Source organism: Opisthorchis viverrini (assembly GCF_000715545.1).
Source record: "Opisthorchis viverrini unplaced genomic scaffold opera_v5_285, whole genome shotgun sequence".
Lineage (NCBI taxonomy): Eukaryota > Metazoa > Platyhelminthes > Trematoda > Opisthorchiida > Opisthorchiidae > Opisthorchis > Opisthorchis viverrini.
In genome coordinates, this window is record NW_008751941.1 from 430,403 (window position 1) to 452,147 (window position 21,745).

At 42.0% G+C, this 21,745-nt stretch overlaps 1 protein-coding gene across 1 annotated transcript; it reads right to left on the reverse strand.

Annotated features, from left to right (window-relative positions):
• Positions 1-918: 918 nt before the first annotated feature.
• On the reverse strand, positions 919-20,748 carry T265_09532 (hypothetical protein; the record flags this gene model as incomplete). The annotated part of the gene is made up of 9 exons (XM_009175631.1): positions 919-1,109; positions 3,105-3,260; positions 4,963-5,078; positions 6,624-6,797; positions 10,064-10,333; positions 12,235-12,479; positions 14,112-14,741; positions 19,072-19,254; positions 20,716-20,748. 9 exons carry the CDS (start codon positions 20,726-20,728, stop codon positions 983-985), a joined length of 1,914 nt encoding a protein of 637 aa, XP_009173895.1.
• Between the last annotated feature and the right edge of the window lie 997 nt (positions 20,749-21,745).

Sequence of the window (21,745 nt, forward strand, 5' to 3'; positions counted from 1 at the left end):
AAGATCTGCTTCGGATTTCGTTTAACTGCTGTTTCACTACTAACATTTGTGAATGAGGCGGTGTTGTAATCCACAATCACTTTTGATCCGATCTATGTGTTTGAACTGATTGAGCTGGTACTAAACTTAGTCCGCTGTAGTCATTATCGTACTTATTCTTCCACAGAGTATGCTGCGTGCAAGCTGTCTTGAGACCCCAACGCTGAGATTCAGTTTCGTTTCTTTTCTGAAATAAGTAGCACCGGAAAAATGCTCGTAATTTACAGCTAGCCAGCTTTCAGTTCGGAGAGTTGAGTCCGTAATCCCAGTGATGAATAAACACAACGACAGTTTCTTCTTGCAATGGTCATGCCGCTTGATGTAAACTAATAATATGATATTAAAACCATTAATGCCTGAATTTTCTGAGGTTTCACGGATCACCATTACGGTCAAAATCCTACATCAGATGATTTGTGAAAGGAAAAATAAAACTCCATTCTACCAGAAGCTTCATCAGTTCTATTGACCTAGCATTGGAGAAGTGGATAAGGTACGTGAAACCAGTTTGGTGCGCTTACTTTTGCAGGTAGCGAGTTTTCATTATCTGAACATAAAAAGCTCTGTACAAAAGGCCTTTAGGGGTCAAGTCATTCAGCAGACTAAAAGCACGAAACGGAGGAGCTTGAAACGCACTTCGTACGTTTATTCTGCTGTGTTTTATGAGAAAAAACCTGGTGTAAACATGGACATGATAACCGACACAATGGAACAGGGATCACGTTATTAACGGAAGTTCTGTTTCTTAGTAATGTCGCATTCGCTTCATCATCATAACCATTACCTTGACTGGTTTTTTGAAACTGCAAGTTTGACTGGCCCCTATTTTCGTGACCACAAAAATTGTTTGGCCCAAAACTTGCATATCAAAAAATTGTTTTTAGTTGGAACAAACAGTGCAGTTCAAATACAAATCGAATAAACAATTAAATACGACGCCAATTTACAAGTATTCCATTTTCAAGAGAAGGTATATAAATCCAACTGAAGCTTGTAGTGTCAGCAGGCAACAACCAAAAAAGATTATCAGCTTTATCATTGGTACGTAACTTCGGACAGGATCCGGGCACCTGGATGAATTGAAAAAAAAAACAAATAACAGCAAGTAACAGTAATAACAACCAACTATCGATGAGGTCTTATTAGGTAAAGATTTAGCTTATCTCTCGTGAAACCTCCCTATCGTGAGTCTGTGCAAGCCAGGAATGCTTCAGTTTCTGAAATCGACTGATCCACCAGTAGGATGGTTGACTGCGTTTGTTGGCCGATTTTTATCAACCGACAATCAATAATCACCCATTCACTTGTAACTAATAGAAAGCTTGATGTTGCCTCGGAGGATTTGGCGACGTATATGGATCAGATTATCTTCTTTTGAATTCACATTCGATAAGCTAGGAAAGGTGCTACAATTTTAATATGGAGGTAACAAATAGTGTGGCGTTCTGTATCCAGTTCAGATGCATTCGTACGATAAGCCACCCTCATATCATATGCTTGAAAGAATGTAATGAATGGAGGGAGAGCGAAAACGAGCAATCCAGGCTGAACAGTGAAAATAGCGAGCAGAGCCCGAGGCATATGCTCCTTAACGGAGTAGGCCAGGGAAGTTCCACATGTCTTCACGCCGATCACCTACGAAATCAGAAGTCACTGGGTCTGATTGTTTTCCAACAAAAAGCTTTTCTTCACACAATCACACAATACCCATACAACAGCTAATACGCAACTCTATCTTGCAACACAAAACTATGAAGCTAACTTTGCCCGACTAATTAATTTGACCTTATGGGAACAACTACATTTTATCCTTATATCCAGTTACTAAGCTGGCGGTCGTGACCTTATTTTGGCCAGTTCATAAGGCACCAACGAAATTTATTGCCCACAATGTGCTGGAGAAAGCAGTTCAATGATGAAGGTCACTCCAAACGGTCAGGACTTCACGCTCTTTACTTGATTACTTTCAAACCCCAGCATTATAAATAAAAAAGCAGCAATGGGGCTATTCCAACTCTTCCATGTGTTATTCTGAGACTAGGATTATCCAGGACTAATCATTATGATATAGTTTAGACCACCCAACGACAATCACTTGAATCACTTGCATAGGCTGATCCAATCTGTGCTTTTGAGAAAATCGACTTAAAACTTGACGGTTACCTACAGCTGCACATTAACAATGCTGCTTGAAATATGAAAAATATATTTGGTTGTGAAATACCGCCTCTTTTTTCAGCGACCTTGTGAGTAGTCTCCTTTATGAAAAAAGCCTCTGTATGTTCCCAACTTTATAACGACCACTCAGCTGTAACCGGATGGAAACAACCATCACATTTCAACTGGTTCTTTGTTTTTCTATGATTCCAGCTTGTTGCTGGATGGGTGCCGGCCTTCTGCAAAATAAGCAAAATAAGCAAAATAAGTTTGATGGCGATTTTATTTCCATCCGCTGTTTCATTTCGATTCATTGCAAAATAACCCCAAGGAATGACCTATGCGGTTTCTGCGCGCTTGATACAATGTTTCAAAATCCAATCCAAAATTCAAAATTGTTTCTCAAAAGCGGGAGCAGCACAATCACTTTCAGAGCAACCATTGACGTGTTGTCCCAAGTATCAGCTACAATTTAGTGATAATTTGATGCATCTTCGTCGTGTTCTCAGGATCGTTGCCTATCCGGTCTAGTCATCGAGATGTGTTTCTGACCAGTGACTGCAAGAAAAATTTAAGTGGCTCCGAAGTGATTTGCGCTCAGTGATCACCTGTGAGCGTAGCTGTTTTTTCTTGTCCACACCATTATCCGGACGATAATTGACGTGATCCAGTGGTTGTACTTTATTCTTCATCAACGTAGATCAATAACCGAACATCATATGAATTAATTTATCCCTTGTGCCACATCTCATACTGTATGTATATAGTTTTGTGTATGACGCTTGATAACTTGGTTGATAATTTGACGTACGACAGGTTGACAATGACGATAAGTTGAGGTGGTTTGCAGGCGATTTGCAGTACCTGTCGGTGAAGTGTACTAAAGTAAATCCTTGTGGAAAACTTACCCACTCCGACAGGGTCGAAACTCAACCGAGTTCCCTTGACATTGGCCGAGACCTGTGACATTGTTGACTGGCACGCGACATTCTCTTGTACGGCTATGCCAACCCCTCCCACCACACAGAGGAGCAGAACACAGGGTCCACGGGCCCCAAGGTAACCTTTGCAAATAAGTATTCACACGAGCTTGTCAAAAACAATACGTAAGAGGGCGATATACATCTCCCTGAGAGGCATCCATTTTACACTAACTTCAGGTAGACGACCATCGAAGAAAGCCCTATTAAGACTTCTAAATACAACTGCTAGGTGTTCATGTTTACAATCACTTGTGCAAAGAGTTATACTAAGGTAGCTAAGATACATGGTTAATAGCCTGCAGGAATCTGCATCTACATTAGTTACTCTTAGGAACCATTTGATCAATTTTCATCAGTCAAAAAGCGACTACACTGTAAACCAAATCATATGAGAAGGTGGTGCACTCTCGTTCCAATAATGAACATTGTGGAGTGTGCACGGCGCCGATTTACAAAACCCATGTAGAATCATATTTTGGGCGAGTAGATGAATCGGTTAAGTCAATATGTTATCTGACTGACACTTGAAACTGTTTTGTTTGTATGCCCAGGGTATATACAAAGTGGCAAGCACTGCGTAAAACTGAGTCGGGTTTAGCGAATTTTCCCAGGTGAGGTGCATTCTGGTGTATATCCATTATTCCACGGAGTTGTTGGTACTTGTTCAAACAACACATTAGTGAGCTCAAGCCAGTGTGCATTTTCGTTGCATAATACTGCGCCTCAAAACTTGTCCCTGCTGTCATTCGTATTTACGCATCACCACTGTACAACGTTTATTTCAACACAGAATTGGTCGGAGCACGAAATATAATCAAGGTGTAACACTACTTATTGGGTTACAAGACTCCTTACTGGGTAACTCGTTTTCGCCTTCTTGGGGTCCATCAGGTAGTTGCGGTCTCTGAGTTCTTATGTTCAACATATCGTTCTACGTGGTGCAACATATACAGTTGAAGCGGGCCACGAAGAACGACAGATCTAACTATATGCATTTGAGTCTCTTATCATGATCAGGTAAACCTGTGACCACCAGATAGAGACCGACTCGTGCCCAAATTTTTGAAAACATTGTAAAACTGAGTCCTACACTAAGTGCCATTCACCAACCACGCTCACTAGTTGAGCGAGCGTGTGTTCCGGAGGGTGCGTGTGGAAATGCGTCAAACACACTCTAAAGTGTTGGTAATATAACGAAATGTGGAAATACCATGTTGAAGTTTTCCTTCGGTAAATGAAGCCAACCCGTGCCCAAAAGCCTAAAAGCCTTGATTTTCAATAAAGGTGAACTGGCTGTACAGATGAAGCTAGTTCACTTTCATTGAAAATCGTTAGCAGTGCGCTTCTCACGAATGTTCATGGTTATGCAAGCCATGTAAGTCACTCACAGAATAAAATATTGATTGGAGTCTTCTGCTTATTCTTTAGTAGACTGTTGTTTCCGAAAAACGTTAACAGCAGATTTTGACGAGGTTGATTTCTTAATCTCCACTGACTGGTTCATATTGTACGAAGCTGACCGCTTTCCGGTGATTGATCTGTTTACGAATGAATCGTTTCTAATGAATCCTTGTGGTCATAAACTCAGAACAAAAATTCTCGTAGCTGTTTTGATTACAATTCACTTGTAAGAAAGTGAAAAAGTAAATACTGAATGATTTCTTCGTTCGCTGTTGCTAATAGAGCGTCAGCATTAGTGTGTGGCATTAAATGAAATGAACGGTGCCTCATTTGATTTACACTATTCTATTCAGGATAGCCGCCACTCCAAACATCAACTTACCAATGACGAACATCGGGCAGTTCACACAGTCGACCATGCCATCCATACTCGCATAGACAGAGGAACGCTCTTTGATCGGAGGAACTCACACACGTACCACGATTGCGGCAGATCACCTAATGGATGTATAATAAAGTAAATTACCGTGTCTTCGATTTCCTTTTCGTCTCTTCTTTAACTTAACATCGATTAGGTGAATTCTATTGAAAGTTGACTTGCAAATGGGGATCAGAAGCATTCAGCAACAATTTTGTCGCTTTCCCGAACCCATTAGGAGCTTTAAAATCCAGCTGGTGTGGTCCCAGGTGAATAAATACTGGTCTCTTCAAATTGCCTATGATGCCTGTGATGTTAGTTGAGGTAAGGGATTTAACACAGCGATGTGGTGCATTGTGCTTTATGGCTCAAAGATCTTATTGGCTGATTTAACCAAGTCCACACTTTTCTACAGGGCTATTCTTCGGTTATTGAATGAACAGTGTGTTAACTGATCTATGAACCTATTCTCCAGACTGTCGCACTCTACGCAATTAATATACTGTTTTGGTGGAATGCATTAATTTACAGATCACCTTGGGCTTTATAGCGAAACTCAAAAGGATTGGCAGCGACGTATGGAATCCATTAATAGCAAACTCATCTGCGCTGATTATTGCCATCTCTTTGGATTGGGGCCACAATGAGCGAAACACCAGTTGTTGGAGACATTATCAAACGTGGCCCAGTTGTGCCCCCAATAGAGCTCGTGCATTCAGCCTATTGCCTTCATTGCATGATTCTCCTCCCAGCATCTCAGTGGAAAGTTCACCGGCAACCCTGTATTTACGTATCACTCATATCAGCTACCGCCTTTAAGGCGCAGCTAATAACCCTACAGTGGACGAAACTGTAGCAGCAGGAACTTTTATACGGCCAGTGCGTGGTTCTTACAGCTGATGCTGCTGCTGTTGCTGATGGTGATGACGATGACTGAGCCTCACGCATATGGTATCCTCGTCGTTATGAGTAGCAAACCGTGTCATGAAAAACCCCACACTGGTTCACATATGAGCCAGCCTTGTCCACATTTCAGTTGAGAAGTTCTCTCCAAAAATCCAGAGCTAAATTGTGGTAACAATGTCGTAAACATTTGGAACGGCAATAGGTAATTTCAATTGATCTATCAGGTCAATCAACAATAGGTAAGTTCACATCTCAATAAGGGACCTATTCGAGCAGTAAAGAGTATGAGAATGTGCTCATTTGAAAATAATTTAATATTCCAGGATCATTTGTTGGAGAAAATCAGCGTGAATTTTTCAGATGAGTGCTTTTCGTATCTGCCATTTGCCTAATCGTCAATAGCATGGCAATCATCATCACCATCATTTTCATTTTCATTTCACAGCAGTACCAGAGAATTTTGAGAATAACCGGTTAATGTAGAGCTAGTTCTGTAGTTAAGTAAAGCACTCTGATAGACGAGTTAAACCTTCGGTGGACAAGGAGGATCAATAAATTCAACAAATGTACCGTGCTGCGAGACACGCAAGTTTTACACTACTGTTTACGGTTGAGTAGGTGAAATTAACAAATGTTATACGCAGCCCTGCCGGCGAAACGCTAAACAAGCAATTCAAAATCCAGACGGTAATTTATGCCTGGACATCTACTGTACTTACCCGATCACAAATGCTTCTTCTTCTATAACAATTGGGGAAGGGGAATGTCGAATCATGAACCCAGTTTTCTGCACACTTGCAAAAGTAGTAATCAGTCCCGTTGTGTGGTGTACATTTGTTTCCCAGATACGTTCGGCAAGCTTGTTCACCAGCCACGGATCCAGGTTTGCTGCTCTGTATTCATGGAAAAACCGTTGAGAAGTTAGTTAACTTAACGAAGTGGATAATAGGGATCCTAAAAGTAGAGAACGTGACAGAAGCAGTCTACATGGATTTTTAAAGTACAGACGTGCTTTTTCAGTGCACAGACAGGTGATGACTGCATATATACTATCGTATGCAGTGGTATGAATTTACCTTCCTTTAATATAGCCATTTTAAAATCATGGTGGACAGGCGCCTGTAAACAGTTTTCATAGAAAGCGTTCTGCCACACAAATATATTAATCATTGCTACCGTAACGTGGCGCATTGGACCAAAATGTGATGATTTCCTTCACTTGTCAGTGCCTTTCGCAAAGCAGCTAATGTGAAACCACAAACCGAACCCAGGATCTACATATCTTTTGTTTCACATAATCTCTTGATGACATCTAATAGCTTTGAAAGAACGAATGACATTATACTCTTCCATTTGTCTTGCTTCATGACTCCTCTGATTATGGTAGATACTTGCTGCGAAAACTCTACTCCAGTTCTATCTTCCTGCCACACTTAGTTGCACTTTTGTTTAGGATCTATGGTTTGCAACGCTCATCTCCCCTCGTTATGCTGGCTTCGCCTGTGTTGGTCCTAGATTATATACCGGCCTAGTCCAGAAATATGTGGTTTGGTAGCCCACTGTCACAGGACGACCACCCACTTCAATCTTGTAGTGGCCAATTTCCCCGTATTTTTGGTATTTGTTCTCATCTGCGGAGAACATGAATGATGCACAATCATGTCCGCTTACGTCTGGCAGCCACATCTAGACCAGACTTGTAATATGGCACCTGGTGCAATAAACGACCAAGGGATATCCCTGAAGACTCGCTGAGCGTGTGCTGAGAACTGCTGAGGTTTGTACTGTGAAACTGTCCAGAACTTGTCCAGCTAACCAAATGTATACAAAGAATATCGAACAATTGAAATAACTCTCTTTAATGAGTACAAGTTCGGTTAGACATGCAGATTCAGGCCGAAATGAAACGAATACCCAGAGTCAGAGCGAAATAACATACAAGTATGAGTTGTTTTTACGTAAAGACGAATTACCTCTATGAACCTTGGTTCGTGCATTCGGATACCACACATGTCCCCTCCATAAAGAGGCCATTCATCTCTCGTTTATGGAGAAACCAATAACGTCTAAGTGGTTGCTTGAAATATCCAATCAAATATGGTGATCGAAAAACGGCCAGAACAAATGAGATATCCACAAGATACCCTCTTGGACAATGGAAAGTGGAGTTATTCCAATTTTCTGATCTTCGTCTCAGCCTCCACAATGACCTCACTTACAGTAATAGTGAAGTGAGCGTTGAATTTAGACTCAGAGTTTTCCATGCCTGTTAGGGTTATAGTTTGGTAATTATCAAATAACATCAGGTCAAGAAAAGGAGCAGGGAGAAGATACTTTGGAAGGAAAATCACCAATTTGCGTCACAAATTGTCACAACCATTGTGTAAGTCGAATGCGCAAGATTTCGGAACCAAATGCAAAGTGAAATTTGATGAAGTGGAGACTCAAGCCATTCGACACACATCCTATGTAGAAAACGTGTTGAAACACAATGGTGCTTGCCAGCCTCTCCAAACCAGACGCTTTATGACGACTGTTTGAGCAGAACGAATTTTGTGTAGAGTAACTGCCGTTATCATACTGATCCCCAGGATTAAAAGCAAAGAATACTCACACGACTGAAAGGCACTTAGAAATAGCGGTTCTTCTTCATATGGACAGTTCTGCCAGGCGTGACATCTTCCGTTTTCTACCAAGAGTGATGACAACCATGGAGCTCTCATGTACCCGGCAGCTTGTATGCATCCAACCGGAACAGATTTCAGTCCTGCTCTTCCTACGAATCCCATGGTCACTGGCACCACCAGATTCACCCATCGACGACAACAGCTTCTGTCACCATCACTTAGCTGTCAGCATCTCTTTCCTAAGGAGTACTACATCCTATTACAGATTAATTTAAAACCCCTATTTGGTGGAATTGCCTGACAGACAACAGAGATTTACGTTATGCGGTTTGATGATCAAGCCTCAGCAGTAAACTAAGACTGGCCGGACGGGTTCAATTTCATCCAAGCATCACTGACGTACGGGGAATCTTATGATTAATTTACACCCATTTGAATCAACTGCGACATGGGCTGTAAGTATTAGCCATCTGGTAGGTAATGCCAACGATGCTAATCTTCAAGACGGCAGAATGAAACAGGAGCCAAGAAAAGATTGCGCCGATTTGGTCTCACTGTGGAAACTCATAATGTTCACAAATCTACGAGCCATCAAATTTGTCAATCCCATTAAACGCTGCGAAACACTGCGTACAAGCCCTTCAGAGAAGCCGCGATGAAATTGGGTTTCGTGAGCGTTCGCCCTTATTACGAAAAGCATTACCACCCTAACTGAAGGATTTCCAATGCCTAGTCAGGGATGGTGGCACCAAATCAAAAGAAAAAAACACGATCATACCATAAGTATCCTGGTAACATCAGTACCTACATGTTGTAAACATTACAGTCAACAGTACCACCAGTGCCACTAGAATCACGCTCACCAAGCACTAACTCTGGGCCACTAGCGTCCTCAACACCGCTGCTCCTACCATCACAGCGACCACCACCAAAGCAGCCATTTATTTCACTGCGGCACAACATTTGAAAGTCCGTATTGTGGTCTGATTTATAGCTAAAGAACCGCGGACACCAGTGCCATCACACATTACTAGCATTTTAGACAACAACCTGTAAATCCCACAAACCTGAACATTTGCTATCTATATTACCTGCAGAACTGGGTTCTTCACTATTAGCAGAGCAGTTATTATCTTATTTGTCGAAAGACTGCAGTTTTGTGGCTTCTTTCGAATTTTTCTTTGTAAGAATAAACAACTGTGCGGTATTTATTGGTTATCTTTTTTTAGAAATGGCCACTATGCACTGGCAACTCGTAGTGGTAACACGACAGAGCCCGGCATTTTGCGTCACGCAACAAATTACCAGGTGACATGTTGGTCCTGGAGAACTCTTGCAAATTATATGTGAAATCATAAAAAAAACATAAAAGTTGCGTTGGAACAGCTTTCAGGAACTGTTAGAAAAGTTACTACGTCTCCGTTTCTGTCACAAAAACACTGAAGGACGACTATGTACGTTTGACTGCTTCGTCAGTCAAAATCACTAATCACCGGGAAACCTTCAAATTACCAACAAAATGAGCAATTTACTTCAATGCATGGATCCCGAAGACGTTCACACCTTGGACCCATATATCCGCTTCGACAGACGCATGCATACCGAGAAGCAAGTTGCACACTGGCAGAAATGTCATCAGACCTCTGGCTTTCTGTTGTAGGCGGGGGGAATGAAATGCAACGGAGTGTGCCAGCTTCCGAGCAAATCGGTTCGATTGAAGAATTCTTCCGTCGTTCAGCTTCGTTTAGCGCGCACAAATCATGCGGCATGCAAGTCTTTGAGTCCTTATTCCAAACGTAACCCTGTACGATGGGATGAAGACCATGAAAATTCATCTACCTCTATATGAATGATTTCAATGGGGTATCAGAAGCGCTGTATAATGAAGCGGTCAATAAGCCCAGCTTCTCACTGTAAAGTTCAAGTGACACCAAAACTAGATGAAGTTAAAGATGGTGAGAGATGTAGAGTATGAGGATGGTGGAAGCTGAGTAACTGCGCTTACCTGGTGAGCCCAAAGACGGGAGAAACCAGTCGTGGGCTGCCTAATGTTTTCAGGAACCCTAAAAGTAGCATATTTGGCCAGGAAATTGTCCGAAATTTGCTCTTTCTGCTGAACGTGCAAGTGAACATGAAAGATGGAGCGCGTTTTTCATCTATCATCGAACGTTGAAAGTATTAGGACCGCCGGTTGGGCGGCTTGCAGGGAATATAAAGTTAACTTACTCGAAGTACATACAGTGCTTCATAAGGTAAGTTGCTGGTACTTCCTAGTTCATCCGATGTGAAACGAAGACAAGCATTCACTTTAGAAAAATTAACTTGGTGACTCTCGCCTGTTTATCATACTTGTATGGCTATTTCATTGGGTAGCACAACTTTGGGATGGTAAGTGACGAATACGATCAGAAAACACAAGTTTTTCGGAAGTCTTCTAAGAATATATATATATATATATATATATATACTGGCTAAAAGTAACGAAAATAAAAGTCCAGCACCACCTGTCATTATAATCTGGTCAAGAATTGAAAGGCATGCATTATGCATCTCACCGTCAACCTCCACAGCACGTTTTTACAAAACTATGGAGGAGAGATCGGTTTATGTTTTCCGTCGTTAAGAAATATCCACTAACAAATTTTGATATCCCGCAATTCAGTAACACTGCACTGTATTGTGCCCCTTTGGTTTTTATTGGACTTCAACTAGGGGTTTAAACATTAATCTGGCATCTTTAATGTTTTTATGCAAAGAAACAGAAGCCAGCTCCTTACAGATTTGAGGCTGGACACAGCTGTGTTATCTTTTTAAAATATTACGTGCACATTCCTGTGAACTAAATACAATAATTTGACTGTCTCCAGATATGTATCGAAGTGGTAGGTATTGGCGATTAATAAATAGTCGCATTTTCCGCAGTATTTGAAAGCGTCCTATATCACAACGGAGAGTCTATCATTATTCTTACTTCTTACATCTTCTTACATCTATAACAGTTCCTTGTACGTGTTTCATCCATCGGTTGGACGACGTAAAACTGGATGAAACGGACCATATCACTTAACTGTTATTATGTATACGAACTGACGTCGCTACAGGCATACAGAAATTAGTCTATTAGAATGATACTGACCACTACAAGAAGACAATAAAAACAACCGATTTCAAAATAAGAGATTTCAAAGTTTCCGCTAATTCATCAGCCAACCACGACTTCTATAGATTATTGATGGGTTGGCTTGCCATGAACAGGATGGTACGTCGAACAGATCATGTAAATTTCGGTTTTTGTACAACCATCTGTCTTACTGGCTAGAATACTGGAATTTTCCGGCTGATTTTTCATGTGGGACCCTTTAACAACTGTTATATGACAGTTGCCGATAAATCCCGAGGTCGGCCTGCATTTTTTGACACAAAAGTGCAGATGTCTGTCTTTATAGGTCATGTCTTTATGACGCGAATTTGTATTTATTTCATTCGGTTTTTGTGTAAGGGTTTCGCTCTTTAGTCAGAATGCCTATGCCCTTGCATTTTAATTCCGCCATGATTAAGGAGAACATCGTGTGAACTCATCTGTGCTCTTCTTACACAATAAAATGTTTGAACTCGACTGGAAATTTGTGCATGATACTTTCGATCATAAATTACAAATAAAAAAGCGGTGATAAAATTGTGCTACTCAAAACTTTTAACCCACCTTTCGACACAAACATTCATACTGTCCTTCGTAAAATCCGTCCCCAATCACAATGCAATTACTTTCGCTAACTGAGTGCAGCAGGACTGGTGTTTTTAATGCCGGGATTACGTTCTCCACTTTTGAACAAGGACCCAGGCGCACGGAACACGGATTAGGGCAGAATGGATGAATCTTTGGAACATCCGTATTTGTCTTAATGAAAAGTTTCCAGGTGATTGTGCAGAATTTATACACATATAGAGCTGTGGATGCAAAAATATTAAACACTGTGATAACTGAAATGTATGAGATCTCGTTTCTTTTCTTTCTTATGAAGCCAGCCATGCATCACTACTGTTCCAACTGAAGTGAAATTACTGCCGAAAAGTGCCCGGGACTATGTTTATTTTTAATTTTTATTTCAATATCCGCTTTGCAGAATTTGTCCAGCAGGAACGATCAATCTCTGCAGCGAACCTCAAGGGTATTTTGAACGCAATTCTTCTTCGTTAATGAATGGCTACCATATTCAGTCAAAAGCTACTTAAAGGCAGTGAAAAAAATTCACAGTTAGAAAAAACATACTGCCATTATATATCAATCTTGCTGTTTGCGTCGAACAACCTGATGATGACTGGCTCCCTCAGTGACAGCTTTGGTTGCATGACCATCGTTCATGGATGGTAGCTATGTGCTATCAGTGCATATGCATATAAGCATTCACGTTATCTGAGTTTTCTTCAAAAAAAACCCCATGTTCACGAGGACGGCCGGCCATATCTTACATCTCTACTGGCTTTGAATGCCAAAGATTTCATCCGATACGGAAAGTGGTACTGATGCGAAACGTTTAAGGCAGAAAACGTGCCCTCCAGCTTAAGGACTGTTCGCCACTGTCCAGTAGAATACAAATAATTACAGGATATTTGCGTCTACTTGTCACCTATTTGAAATGTTGCGAGTTAGTGGACGTTAATTATGCAACCTAAGCTCCCATGGTTATCCTTACCAGTAAATTCCTTGAGCACGAATTCCTTGTCTTTCCTTAATTTAACAACGCAAGCCGATGTTTCAGGTGATTTCTCTATGCTAAAAGCATACATAACGTATGGTTGACAAAGTATTCCCTCATTGGTAAGAATCCGGCAATTACGTAGTCACTTGGACACAGCCCAGTGATTCAGCATCTAGATTTGATGTGGAGGTTGAGGCATTCTATCAGGCTCCTTCGACTTTGCTAACAATTAAGTATTTTCTCAGCACCCCTCAATGCATTCGCATACCTGACCATAGCATTACTAAAGTTATCAGTAACATCAGCATCGTTACCGACGGCACAGTTCTACTAAAGTGAGAGCATCATTTAATTGAGGGTCACATCACGACAAGCAACAAAGTAGGCAAAAGAAACCCAACTATAGTCCACGAAATACACACAGACGTTGAGACGTCTGCAGAAACTAGTCCCAGCTTTCTGGATAGAAGCAAGCGATGGGAACCTTAGTGAATCGGATGGTAAGATTGTTCCGAATCCTTCCGGCCCAGCGTAAATTGGGTCACTTAGATGTTATCCATCCGCACATCAGAGTGACACAACCGTGCTCATTGCCATCGACGTTGATGTTGGTGGTAAATTAAGCCTGAACTACATATCAAGTCGTACACCGGCTTCATTGACGGCAAAAGGTTAGATATAACCGGAGTCGATTGAGAGAGGATACATCATTACGATATCCGAATAAACCAAATCAATACCAGAAGCCGACACACCGGTTTACCAGCAATAAACTGATGGGAATCGGTGGTACGTAGAATGAGTGACAAACAAAACCAGCAGGTAAATAAAACCGTATTCTCAAATGTGACAATACCTGAGTCACTGGATAACCACTTACAGAAAAGATTCTGTTGCGACTTATCCCATTCTACTATTCGGAGGTCTGCAGTACGATACTCAAATTTTTGGAGGTACCTTGTGTAATTACACAAGTAAATTCCACCAATATTTACCATATCCTCACAGTCAGCGCAATCTTTGAACCACTGATCAAAGGACGGATTCCACTCTGGTGGATCTTCACCAAGTCTCCTTGCGGTCTCCGAAGTTAGAATATGAAGGGTGCTCAGGTCTGTCGGTGGTGGGACCTTCTTTGGTTGAGCACTCCAATCGGGTAGAAATGGACCGGGGCAAGTCGCATTCCCGGGCTTGCCTCTGAGCGAGGATAGTTGTGACATGCCAAAGTGACAATATTGAGGTATGTTCGCAAAGTTGCAAGCTATCTTGTTAGCTGTTGTCAAATCTCCTGTACATTTGGTTGTATTCAACATGAACTGGCTGACAGTACCACCCATAAAGTCGATGGGAAAACCGTACATATACTGTAGATTTTCAAATGCTCGCATGCTCCAAAATGGGTGCTCCCGGTGAACGTCCGGGGCTTTTGGAATGCATTCGGCTTGACAATGCCAAACGCGAAGCAGATGAGAGCCAATAAAAAGTACGGAGAGTGACGTTAGATTTTTACCTGAAAAAAGATACAGTGGAACAAATACCTGTAACACTTGGACGTAACTGAGAAAACTTGGATTAATCTTAGCCTTACCTCCAAACACATGAGGAAAGCTTCATTTTGTCACATTTACAAGTTGTACGAGAAGAACAATTAATTTTGTCTACCTGGTTTGGCTCTTCACCTTTCATCCTGTCGCTGGAATAATTTTATAGCTCGCCTAAATCAGTGAGTGAAGGGATCATATTTGATAACTTTTATAGGCAATGAAGAAAGGTTCATTTTAAGCAGCATGACAAGTGGCCGTCTGTTTAACCCGCCTCCATACCTGACAGAGACTATACTTCAAGAAATACCACTCCACCACAGTTTCAACTGGTGGTTACTGAGTGATTTTGATGTAAGGTAGACACTTGAAAATATGCACTTAATGTAATCAAATTAACCCCATATCCGGGCCCTCAAACTGAAACTCGCACTCATTTCTGAAAGCCCTTAGTTATTGAACTGATACACTTGTAGAAGACCACGTTCCTAATATTTTTAAAAGGGTTAATACATGTGACACTACGTGTGCATGGAATAAAGCGGAAAAACAGTTCAACGTCACCACGTACTAGAAGCAGTCATTTGTAATTGAGCTCCTTGTAGAAGGCCCCGCCATATGCTTAACAATAGTAAATAGTGAGGTATTGTGACCGAGATATTGAATTTTATGGACCTACTTGTACTGAGGATTACTTAACTGCAATAGGAACTCAGAATTTAATTTTTCATCCGGGTGTCTGTGGGCAAACCTATTTCGTTGTCCCATTGTTGTCCTTTTATTATCTCAGTGAATCATTGATATATTTTTGATTTTGCAAGTATTACGGGTCATGACGCCTGCACTGGCTGGTATGCAGATAGGTGATAGACTGGTCATGCACGCTGAAACCAATACAGCCGGGCGCGCTGGTAAAAAATTAATACCCGAACCGAGTATTATTATTATTATTATTATTATTTGACAAAAACGAATGAACGAAATTCCAGCAATTCATATCCAGTCGTCATTGTCTCGGTGATGTTGAACGTCTTCAATCTTCCTATCCTAATTGGCGCTAGACCAAAAGCTCTGACAAAAATTAATGCAGTAGCAGGAAAATAATTTTTCTTGTGTTCATATATATGCCAGTGGATAGACTGATCGCATGGTGCTGCATTAGCGGCTTCAAGCAACTGAATACGACAGCACACACAGCAATGCTGAAGTACGTCGAGTGGTTTTTGGAAGAAATAACTCACCCTCGATCGATGAAATTATCATACTGCATAGGTTGCGCTTGCTTGGCCATGTGCTCCGTATGCCAGTCAACTGACTTCCTCAAAGGGCTCTTTTCACAGTCACGTGAAGGGCGGAAGAGAGCCAGAGGCGGTCAAACAATGACTTGGCAGCGAAGTATAAAAGCTATTACTAGCAAACTCAGCTGCGCTGGTCACTCCGTCTTCTTGGATGAGGACCCCGAGACAGGCCACATCAGTAGTTCGAGACATGGCCCACTTACCCCATCAATGTGGCTCATGAATCCAAGCTTTGTCTCCAATGCATAGCTCCATTCTCTATCCCCCCACTTAACAGCCCACTGATAGCGCTGTATCTACACACTTATTTATCAACTCCCGCCTCCAATGCGCAGCTACCTAACCCACCTCCCCGTATCATCGGTGAGCGAAACTGTGGCAGCTACAACCACTGTATGACATGTACGCGGTTATTACAGCTGACAATGATGATGATAATGGATCGAAAGGTTTCGCGTCTTGTGGTGTTTTGAGATACAAGAATACGAATTCGCCGGATTTGATGAAGCTAATGGGGTAAGTTTATGTTTAAAAATCAGCCCTCAGAAATAACAAATAACTCACGGAGTGCACCGTCATAGAAAACTGGAAAACATACTCAAGAATGACCGGCACTCTTAAACAGCGTCTGCGATGCCACAGTCCCAGTGCACTTATGAGTGTCATGCCATCTTGGAGTTTCTCGACCTCAAGGATGCGTTCACTTCTGTCGACAAAATAATATTTTTAAACAGGGTATCCTACAGATATCTGTGGATATCATAAGCCATTTTCTGTTCACATGCTTGTGAACACGTGAGACTGTACGCGGAGCTCTCCAAAAGCTTTCATATAATCAGCGTTGTCCGATAAAATGGCCGCTGTCTCCATTTACTTAATTTATTTACCAATTTAGTGATACGGACTATGGAGCCTCTACCAGTGATGTCCTTATCAAACTGAAGTATGCAGTTGCCGCTGTTCTCATTTTTGAAGAAGAGCATGAAGCTGAAGTCCTATTGGGCGAGTTGACTAAGGTTATCAAGTCCCCTGACACATACTTTGCATCCACGAAGCGTGGAGTTATCCTAGGAAATATCAAGTATTCGAAAATACCTGCAAGAATCCAAGAGGAGACCTTTGAAGCTGAGGAACGCCATAATCATATTTGGATTTTTAGGAGCTTCACTGTTAGTATGGCAGACTAGGCAAACGCACGAATCTCAAAGGCCAGGAACTTGGTGTGGTGGAAACCCAGAGCTGGACAGAATACGACATGGTAGAAGAGCAATAAAGATGCAAGGGAAAGTGACTGTTTTTTTGCCGTTAGCTTTTTAGCCTGGGGTCCATTTGTCCCCCCCTTTGCTTGGCTGAAGGCAGTGAACTATATGGAAGCTGACCGACTTCTGTTACTTGCATGCCAACAGATCCTCTTGTTTGGATGGTTGCCAGAGGTGTGGCAACTTCGGCTCTTTTTGGTAGATTTCCCCTAAGTCCTCATCATTACCTCATGTTTTCCTTTGTAAAACCTTATTTAAATAAACTGAACTGATTTTGCGGTAGTCAAGCACCAATTCTCTTCTTTGGTGTTGCTGCCAAGGCCTCCACCTACACAGACATCATATCACTTCCCAAGCATGCTTCAATATGTTTTCGATAGCATTGTGTATTCGTTGTTTCTGTAAACTAAGACCACATGACCATCTTTCGTGAACTTTTGTTTATTGATTGACTCACCGGCTCCAATGTACTTGCGGGTGATAGTATTAACTTCTATTCGGACTTGGTAGCCAAAGTGCTTTGACCGTTTTGTTTTTGGGCCCTGTTAGAAAGAGGGTCGCATATGTACTTTAGGTTTACCCCACTAATGGCTTACATTCCTGCGCAATACTGGAATGTGTTTCTAGACCAATATCGACATATTTGCATTTTGTTTTTTCCGGGACTTAAGACGAATTGTACTAAATTTCTGTTCTGCGCCTTTCATTCAGCTGTTCGCCAATTCCGTCTTCCTCATGAATGTGTGGCTGTAAAGCCGCATCATTTACTACTGCTGCCTGCAGTGGAGTTGCTGCTATTGATGTTGATTATGATGATGCTGAATGAGGCCTTTCGAAGTCTTCTGTCACGACAAATACACTCATTTGCATACCCCATTGTTCCTCCAGGGAAGACCTAATTGAACCTACCGTTTTTTCATACTCTTCAGCTGGATGTGCTGCTCAACCATCAAACCGTATTTCAGTTGGTATGACATTTGAGATATCGCGGTAAATATCCATACAGTAAACTACACAAATCATCATCATCATTATCAGCTGTAATAACCGCGTACTGGTCGTACACTGGTTGTAGCTGCCATAGTTTCGTTCACCGATGATTGGGCAGTAAGTAGCTGCGCATTGCACGCGCGAGCTGGTAAATTGGTGCATAAATCCAGCACTGTCAGTGAGTTGTCAAGCGGGGGGGTGGAAAAGAAGCTATGCATTGAAGGCAATAGCTTGGATGCACGAGCGCCACTGAGGGCGCGACTGGGCCATGTCTGATAATGTCTCTAGCCATTGATGTGGCCCGTCTCGGGGTCCCCATCCAGGAAGACGGCAGTGACCAGCGCAGCTGAGTTTGCTGGTAATGGCTTTCATACTTCGCTGCCAAGTCATTGTTTGACCGCCTCTGGCTCTCTTCCACCCTTCACATGGTTCGGCGAAAAGAGCCCTTCGTGGGAGCCGGTCGACTGGCATACGCAGCACGTAGCTAAGCCAGCGCAACCTGTGCAGTGTGATCAGGTCATCTATCGAGGATGAGTTATTTCTCCCGAATACCATTCGACGTACTTCAGAATTGCTGATCCGGTGTTCCCACCAGATTCGGGCAATGCTCCGAAGACATCGATGGTCAAACACTGAAAGTCTTTTGACGTCCTCGGCGCGCAGCGGCCAGGTTTCTGATCCATATAGTAATATGGAGCGCACCGCAGCATTGTAAACTCGACCCTTGACAGAGAAACTGATGTCACGCCTACGCCACAGGTGACGTAGGTTCGCAAAAGCTGCTCTGGCCTTCCCAATCCGGATGGAAATATCATCTTTCGCGAGACCACCGGGACTGATACAGCTGCCCAGGTAGACAAATTTGTCTACTACCTCAATCGGTTCATCCGCAAGCATGAGGCTAGGGTTCGAGCCCACCCAGTCTTGCAGTAGCACTTTACACTTTGCAGGTGTGAAGCGCATACCAAACCGCGAGGCAGAATTATTTATATTATTTAGTATTGTTTGCAATGCCACGGGGTCAGATCCTAGAAGAGCTATGTCGTCTGCTCGATCGATGTCTAGTTTCGCTCTTTTGCATCGGACTCATCAGGTGGGAGCAGTCCACAAGTTCTACTTGAACCAAAATTGGATATCAACAAGTAGAGCTATGTCGTCTGCGTACTCGATGTCTAGTTTCGCTCTTTTGCATCGGACTCATCAGGTGGGAGCAGTCCACAAGTTCTACTTGAACCAAAATTGGATAGCATTCAACAAGTACACTCATCTGAATATCAACTTGGTTTCCACTGGTGACTCAACCGAATCGCTTGTTTACAATATTCTTCAGCCTGATCTGCTGCATAAAAGTTGCACAGCAAGCGTCTTCCAACCGTTTACTTGCACTGGTAACAGTTTTAAGCTTTTTCCTCCATATAAAGGCTTCCACGAATATTTTATGACATCTGTTCCGCTTGTGCACTACTTTGTCTCTTCCAGCGACCACCATGTTGGTTTTTGTGACTATCTTCTACAGTCTTCAGATTAGCAACAGTTTATGTCAGCTGTAATAACCGTGTATTTGTCCAACAGTGGCTGCAGTTACCACAGTTCCACTCACCGATGATTCGGGGAGGTAGGGTATGCAGCTGCGTATTAGAGGCGGGAGTTGATAAATGGGTGCGTAAACACATCACTATCAGTGGATTGTTAAGTGGGGGGATTGGGAAGGGAGCTATGCATTGAAGGCAATAGTTTGGATGCCTGAGCGCCACTGAGGGCAGCAAATGCACTCCAACCATAAGCTAAGCACTGTAAAATGCAACCAATGATTTTACAGAAGACTACAGTAATCTCTACAGGACTAATTAAAAATACGTGGCCATCCAATTTTACCACCAGTAGCTAGTATCCCAAAAGTACGCAAAAGATGCAACTGCACAAGTCCTAACGATGTAGTTGGAACACAATCAGTGGGAATTCAAATTCCGAATTTTATGTTTGCCATCATCAAGACAGTCTGGTCCAGGTAGAACATTCCCATATACTGAACGCCACAATCAATGAAATGAACAAAACTCATGTGGTAGTGTCCCCAAGGTAACTTCAGCTTTTATGATTCACTGCACGAAAAAACTGAGAGACCATTTTGCTTATGGACCAAAAAAAATTAGATAACCAATATGTCATGCGGATGATAACGTTTTATTTGAAAATGGCTTAGAATTGATAGCGAAGTCAAGAGTCCGGCATATTGTTCATCATGCACAATAGGCCTACACAAAACTAATTTGTCATAAGATCATCCATTAGGGGAAGTCATTTATCATTTTATTCCCAACCAAATGGCTGTCATTGGACGTGATAGACGCGGTAAAACTTAATGAAAAGAGTTGCAGTATCATTTTTTCACCTACCGATGGCGAACATAGTATTATCCAGATGCTTTCTGGTCCAGCCAAATGGCAATTTTCAAACTGCCCAATATTATCGATTTCCTTGGGCAGATCATGTGATATTCATTCAATGATTCACTTGCTCACTCCTAAGGCAGTTATGGGTCGGTTGGTGTATATCGATAACAGCATATTTATTTGTCCACCAGCCAGTAATAAAGTCAATATAACAGTTGCAGGAATTGTGCACTTTCTTGCTTCATCTGGTTCTAAATTTTGGTGACAATGGACCCTTGATTTTTATAATGCATATAAGAACGGATCCAAACATTTTAGCATTAGGTTGCTTGTCATTTCGGACAAGTCAATATCATTGTGTTTACAGTAAAGTAAAAACAGCCATGATTATTTTGGATGTTACTCATCTAAGAAATTTCTCACTACGAGGGCATGAATAATCATGTTTCTGAGGCCCGTCAAAATCGCCTCGGTCAACTGGTCCGGATCTACGAGATATTCCGTCCTAACATTTCATTTGGTCCTATTTTAGATCACTGTAACTCTCCAGCTCATTTGCTTACTGTGCCTGTGTACTTTTGATCTCGAATTATTTAGTTCACTCATACCTTCCGCAAAGACTCCCAGTACGACACTGCTAATTCAGCATTTGTGTGTGTGTGTGGAAATCTGAGCAGCTGACCTACTTAATCATGCTGTTCTTGATTTCTTCGTACCCTGATTTGCTCTACAGCGATTTTCCTGTAATTGCACTACGCATCACAATCGCGAGACTGGCCTCGGAAGGGACTACCGCGCACCAAACTACTGAGCCAACATTCCGCGCGCCTTGAAACGCACTGTGTCGGTCATTGACATAATTCCGCACTTGTTGTCTCGACGACAGTGGATAACTAAAGTCTGCATAATTTTGCTCACTTTTTTGTCAAACGTACACATATTTAAAGTTTCGTATTGGGAACCACAGTAAACATACATTTCTTATGGACGTTCGTCACTCTGTACCCCCATACCAATACTGATCAACCAAATA